The sequence below is a fragment of the Lygodium microphyllum genome, chromosome 1, assembly GCF_053477565.2.
Source record: "Lygodium microphyllum isolate KBCC chromosome 1, Lygodium_microphyllum_v1.1.10, whole genome shotgun sequence".
NCBI classification, from domain to species: Eukaryota; Viridiplantae; Streptophyta; class Polypodiopsida; order Schizaeales; family Lygodiaceae; genus Lygodium; species Lygodium microphyllum.
This window is the reverse complement of record NC_141135.1, coordinates 94,003,098-94,010,079: the sequence shown is the minus strand read 5'-3', so window position 1 is coordinate 94,010,079 and position 6,982 is coordinate 94,003,098. Positions and strand designations below refer to the sequence as shown.

At 35.0% G+C, this 6,982-nt stretch overlaps 1 protein-coding gene across 1 annotated transcript; it reads right to left on the bottom strand.

Moving 5' to 3' along the window:
* Positions 1 to 1,534: 1,534 nt before the first annotated feature.
* On the bottom strand, positions 1,535 to 6,410 carry LOC148041418 (uncharacterized). The gene is given in 7 exon segments (XM_087688115.1): positions 1,535 to 1,709; positions 1,822 to 1,946; positions 4,209 to 4,244; positions 4,246 to 4,585; positions 4,744 to 5,540; positions 5,658 to 5,880; positions 5,965 to 6,410. Coding segments are annotated over 7 exon segments (2,142 nt in total).
* Positions 6,411 to 6,982: the final 572 nt, after the last annotated feature.

The following is a 6,982-nucleotide window of genomic DNA, read 5'->3' as shown; positions in this document are numbered from 1 at the left end:
CTCTCGATCCCTTCTTCCTGTCTTTTGCCATCTATGATGATCAGAGCTCTGGTCTTCTGCTTCCTTTGTCTCCTCTTCGTCTTCGTTATCTACATCTTCTCTTCCTTCGTCACCCTATTCACAACATCATCCGCCAAAGATTCGATGTATTCTTCCTCTCGTAACTATCCTTTGATGTCGTAGAGCTTCTCAGTTTGTCTTCTTTACTTTCGTTTTGTTTCTTCTCAGTTGCAGTAGCATGTGCACTTTCTAGTTCCTCTGACTCAACAACATTGATTCCTTTCTACCCCCCAGATAGGAAGGATTGCTATCTATCGCATGAAAATATAGCTTTGGATTTTTTTCCACTGATGGAGCCCCAAGAGAAACACCAAGGAAAAGGGAATTCTCTTGCAAGAAAATCTATCTTGTAACATCAACAAGCTTTTATTTCATTCTTTTGATCATCAAAACAAAGAAAACAACAATTCTTCACGCAGCATCATAGTAGATTTCTCCCACGGATTTGATAGAATCAACCATAATCTTCAACATCTTCACAAAATTCTTCAGTATAACAAAGAACACAAGAGAATACACCATTTTTGAATGGAAATCAATCACATATTATTCATCTTCAATATCTTCATAGTTCTCTCTCTCAATCTCTCATATACAGTTACATTGTTTTGATAGATTTGACTATCTCTGACTCTCTCTCTCTATCAATAATACATCATATCCTCACTACAATGCTCTCATAATAACCCTCAATAGTCCTTCTTAGGTCGTGGATGCACCTCCCAAGAGGTATGTTTTATATGAAGAGTCACTAGAGCCACTACAGTGTCTTTTCACAACTCACTACTGTCACTGTCACTTAGTCTTCTCTTCAATCTTCAGCAGTTGTTTCTTCCACTTGTTTTAGCTCTTTTGAACTTAGATTCATCCTTTCCAAAGATTAGAAAACTTTTCCAAATTCACACATATATTCTACAGAACACTTACAGAAGGTCTATAGAATAGTCACAGTACAACACCATAACAGCTATAGTATAGTTACAGTATAGAGACAAAGCAGAGATAGAGGCTCTACAGAAGGTCTACAGAGGGTTACAGAAGCTCATCAAAACCTCATAACTCATACTAAAACCATTCCAAACTCTCAAAAACTATTCAATAACCTTTCAAAAGATCTCAATCTTTATCAATCATCAATCGATGCTTTATACAAAAGATAATCAAAACAAAACAGAAGCTATACAGAAGGTATACATAACCAATCAGAACCTATCAGGACATCACAAAACCTCATATCTCCACTGAGAATCATCATGAACTTCCAAAATATAATCAGTATCATCCAAAACACTCTCAAATACTTCCTTTAACAATCATACATAACTCTAAATCCATAAAAAATCAATCATTGAGTCCTCAAAAACAACAAAAATCAGTCACAAAACTAGTCTTTTTCCACTCTCAACAACTGAACTTGGCACTTCTCTGGAGCAATGTCAACCGATAATTGTGTATTTTGGCTTCTGTGGCTACTTCAATATTTATCGCCATTTAATGCCAAAATTGATGATTCCTCCACAAGCCCATCTACACCAGTTTGCCTTGATGATGACTTCGTATAATATGCACCTCCACGCCCTCCATATGTGATTGACGAATAACTGTAGCTCTGTGTGGAATTCCTGGATGGTTCAAAAAAATGATCAAGCCTGAAGAGAGAATTCCCACCCTTAGTATGATTAGAAGATAGAGGAACAAAAATCATCATCAGGATGTTTCACAATAGGGTTGCAGTTGGTGTCAGAAACTGAGCCATTTGACTGCTCCTGATCATGAGTCATCTCCTCAATTACAGGACCTCTGTGATCTCCCTGTTGACCAGCTTGTCTTCCATGCAGAGAAGGCATCCCTACATGACCTTTAAATGATTTAAAGAAACTGTCTATCTGGAAAAAAACTCCCAAAAGGCCAGGTAAAGAATGGATGGTCAAAAGAATCCTAATAAAAAAAATCAGAGATGATACTATTTTTGCTTCCAAATCCAAATCCTACAAAAGGATCATGAGATCCTAGCTACCGCATGTTTCCGTTCATATTCTGCATCTTCAAATCAGGATGAATACCAAAAGAGGGCCGATAACCTGCAACCTGTCCCATATTTTGACATGGTTCTTATTAACCATCTCCTGCTTGAATGTAAAGTTCTTCTCTTAGATCAAAGGTTCAAGCTTAGGTTGACTTCTCTCTTGATTCTTCAAAGTTTGGGTTTTTCTTTCATATGTACATGGTTTTTCATGCAATGTGCCCTAGCAACAAAATATGCTCTTTAAAATAGAACTTCGTGCCCAATCAAAACATGATTCTAAAAATATGCAATGTCGGATCCATGATATGCAATCAATCAATCCATGCTACACACAAAATAATGCATGCATTGGAGAATTGTGCCTAGCCTATCTAGATGTGATCGTGCATCATGCAAAATGCAAACAAAATTTCTTGTTAATTTAAAATTCCTCACCTCTCAACTCTCTTAAAAAAGATTCACAATCACTCTAGAAAAATGATGGCCCTCAAAATGTTGACCAAATATGAACAACCCTTCTCACAATTGATGGCGTCCTTCACGACCCTCGAACTCTCCCAACCACCTTACACTCTCAACTAGAGGTTCCTAACTTTGTGATGAACATCCCAAATGGTGTGTGCAAGAAATGTGTGTGCTCAATGAGAGGTGCTCTCTCATGTGCACGTGCATCTAAGATTTACTGCATATAGTTGTAGCATACCTCATGCCGTTCTAGTGCTCAATGATAGTGCAAAACGTGCATAATCCCAACCCATGGTATGGAAGTATTTGATAAGAACAGGAGACGACCCCCGAGTACAGTGCATCAACTAGTGCAACGTGAAGTGCTCGTGAACCCATTATCCCTATGATGTGCAAAAGTCTCGACAAGAAAACATACCCAACTTCTCAATGTTCAGTAGCTATTGACAAACACAAGCTTCATCCTGTTCAAAAAAATACCAAGCTCAACCAAGGCTATCAAGTTTCACACTCAATAATTCAAACAGAATGACAGAAAAAAATCCTATGCTAGTCACACACAAGAAATCCAATTACAAAATAACAAAACAAACTGTCATGCAAACAACTAAGCTAGCAGAAATGAAACCTAACTATAATTTGACTAGGGCTTTCAATTTTCAGAAAAACACTTGACATATTTAGCCCTCCCGTTAGTTTTCAAGCATTCATGTGTAGCAGTTACTTTCATAGAATGATGCCACATCTATCATCCATTCAGTTTTCTTATTCTTTTGTTGAAATTGTTTTTCTGACCACTCCTCTATTTGTATTGTCATTAACCTTGATATGTACTTCTTTAATCTATATCCATTTACCCTTTGCTTATGTGCCTTCCCATCCTAATTTTCTAACGCATAAGTTCCATTTTTTAAAACTTCAGAAACCCTGAATGGTCCTTCCCACTTTGTTTGGAATTTCTTTTGAAAAGTATGATCCAATTTACTATTGTATCTCAAAACTAAATCCCCTTTTTTTATATTTTTGTTTTTTAATTTTTTATTAATCTCTTGTAAAAAAATTTCTTGACTTTTCTCATATTGATCACTCACTTCCTATCTGTTTAATTGTGCTTCTTGTAATTGTATCAACCTTTTTGTGAAATAATTTTTTTCCTCTCCTTCAGTCAACTTTTCAATTATCCTTAAAGCCGGTATTTCTACCTCTATAGGTAGTAAGGTTTCCTTTCCATAAACCAATTTAAAGGGAGAATAACATGTACTTTCTTTTCTTGCTAATCAATAAGCCCACAAAGCACTTGGCAATTCAATATCCCATGTTTGGGGACGATCCTTTGTCATTTTAGACAACATTCTTATTAACTCCCCATTGAATCGCTCGTTGAGACCATTACATTGAGGATAGTATGGTGAAGCAAAACTTTTTGTTATTTTTAGTTTCTCACAAAGATAGTCTATTAATTCTCCCTTAAAACTTGGTCCTCTATCTGACAAAATCTCTAAAGGTGTTTCAAATTTACAGAATATATCTTCATAGATAAATTTTTCCGCATCTATGGCTCTGTTGTTTTTTACAACTTTAGCTTATGTCCATCAAGAAAGATAATCAACTGATGTCAAAATATATATTTTTCCTCGTGAAGTATGTGGTAATGGACCAAGTGCATCAGTTCCCCATTTTTCAAAAATGTCATATGCAAGAATTTATTTCCTTGTTTCTGGTTTTAATATTCTCTTACTCATTCTTTGACATTCATGACAAGATTTGCACCAATGATTAACATCTTTTTGAACACTTGGCCACATATATCCTTCAATTAAAATCTTTTGTAAAGTTATTTTGTAAGAATAATGTCCCCCACATGCCCCCTCATGATTTGTTTCTAGAATGTGATATATTTCTTCTTTCCAGGGCACTCTTCTTAAAATTAAATCCACTCCTTTAGCATAAAGGACATCGTTTACCATTTTATATCTTCCAGCTCTTCTTGAAAACCCATATTTTTTGTTTTTTTGAATACTAGAAGGTATTTCCCTGTTAACAAAAATTCTTCTTCCAAATCTAGAGCTTCTCTTCCCTTATAAAGAGGAAGATTTGCTTTCATTACAAATACTTGACAAATTGCTTGGGCTGCATTGTGAGCTTCCTGATTTTCTTCCTTGGAAATATGTTTCAAACTCCAGGCTTCAAACTGTTTTAAATCTCTTCGAATTCTATTACACAACCTTTTCAATTTGGGATTTTTGATCTGCCAAACTCTGAGTATTTGCTTTACTAATAGTAAAGCATCACCTCTAATTCTCAACCTTCGAATTTCCATTCTTCGACAAAGCATAATGGCTGCTTGTAAAGTTGCATACTCAGCTTCATTCTTACTTGTTGCCTCAAGTTTAACTGTTTCTTTTTTTATCAACTTCCCTTGAGGATCATAAACTATTATTCCTCCTGAAGATGCTTGGTGTACCCTCCGATATGATCCATCAAAATACATCAAAAATGAATTTTCTATTTCTGGTTTTTCTTCTTCTTTTTCTCCAAATTTTCCTTTTAGTAAAAAAGAGCTTCCTCTATAGGTTAAAAGGTCTGCTATTGTAGCCCTAGTTGAGTCCTCAACTTGGAATTTATATTGAAATTCTTCTAGTTCAACAATCCATTTCACAACTCTTCTTGATAAGTTTGAGTTATTCACCAAATGTGGTAATAGTGTATAGCTTGTTAAAATAGTAAAGGATTTTGGTAGTAAATATCTCCAAAACTTTCTACAAGCAAATATTACACTTAACATTACCAGTTCTATTTCTGTATATGTTTTTTCTATTTGCAACTTCACTCGACTTGCGAAATAGATAGGTCTCATATATCTAGAATTCCTTCCTTGTTGCATTAGAATTGCTCCAATAGCATCTTCCCCAACTGAAGGATTCACAAAAATTTCATTTTCCCAATTAGGTGCTTGAACTGATGATGCATGACTCACAGTTTCCTTCGCCTATTGAAACACTTCTTCAGCCTCTTTAGTCCACTCTAAAGGATCCTTCTTGGCTACCATCTGTAACGGATAGAGTAACTGAGATGCCAAAGGAATAAACCTTGATAGATATCTTACCTTATGAATGAATGTCATAAGTTCTTTAGTATCTGCAGATACTAAGGTTATTAGGGCTTCTACTTTTTCAGGATTAGGTTCTATTCCATTTTCTGAAACTACATGACCAAGAAGTTTCAATTTTGGTTGGGCTATTTTACATTTTTTTGGATCTAGCTGACAACCGTAACTATCCAATCTTTCAAATACTTTTCCAAGTTTTTCACAATGTTCTAATCTTGTACTATGAATACAAATATCATCAATGAAATCTCTAACAAACTTCCCTAGATAAGGGGCTAACCCTCTATTTATCCTCCCTTGATACCAGGCTAGTCCATTACTAAGTCCAAAAGGTAAAACTCTATAGCAAAAACAACCCCATGGTATTATGAAAGTCGTTTTCTTTTGATTTTCAAGAGCAATGGGTAATTGAAAATATCCAGAATATCCATCACAAACACTATACCTTTCAAAACCTGAAACTGAATCTAAGATTTCTTCTACGAATGGAAGTGGATCATGATCTCTTTTTGTGATAGCATTTAGAGGCTTATAATTTACACAAATTCTCCAACCTCCTGTTTTCTTTGATGCTATAACTATTGTGCTTAACCATTTTGAATCTTCTACAGGATAAATAAATCTTGCTTGCAACAATTTATCTACTTCTTCTTTCAAGACTGATATTTGTTCTGAAGTCAGGGGTTTTAACTTTTGACATACTGGCTTGGCATCTTCTTTTAGTTCTATTTTTAGCCCTTCCCCTTTCATTCCTCCGATTTCTAAGTATGAAGTTGCAAAAAGGTTGGGATATTTATTAATGAGTGAATGATATTGTTTTCTTTCTCCATCTGTCAAATCTTGACTTAACATTTTTTCCAAAAACTCTGTTTTTTTGTTAAAACTTGAGGTAGTTCCGTTTCTCCCTCTTTCCTCACTAGCCTTACTAGTTTCAAGTTCATCTCTCTTAGCATCTCTTCTTCTTTTAATTGCAGGCATAACATCAACTGTTTTAGTTTCTTTTTTTTTATTTTCTAAAAGAATATAATTTATGATACTTTTTCCTTTCTCTTCTTCATTTAACTTAGATTCTTAAGAAGTAGAATCATTTTTTATTTCTATCCCAAAATCATTCTGTCTATTAGGCAAATTTTGAGGTAAAGGATACATATCCCCCTTGCTCTAGGTGGATATGGAAAGTTTGTACTTATATGACCTATCTCTCCACATGAATAACAAGTTACCATTGGTCTACAAAAATATCCTCTACCATTTCCTCCTCTTCCACCTCTCAAATTTTCTTGATTAGATTGTCCCATTAGTCCTCCATCACCTCTTTCTAA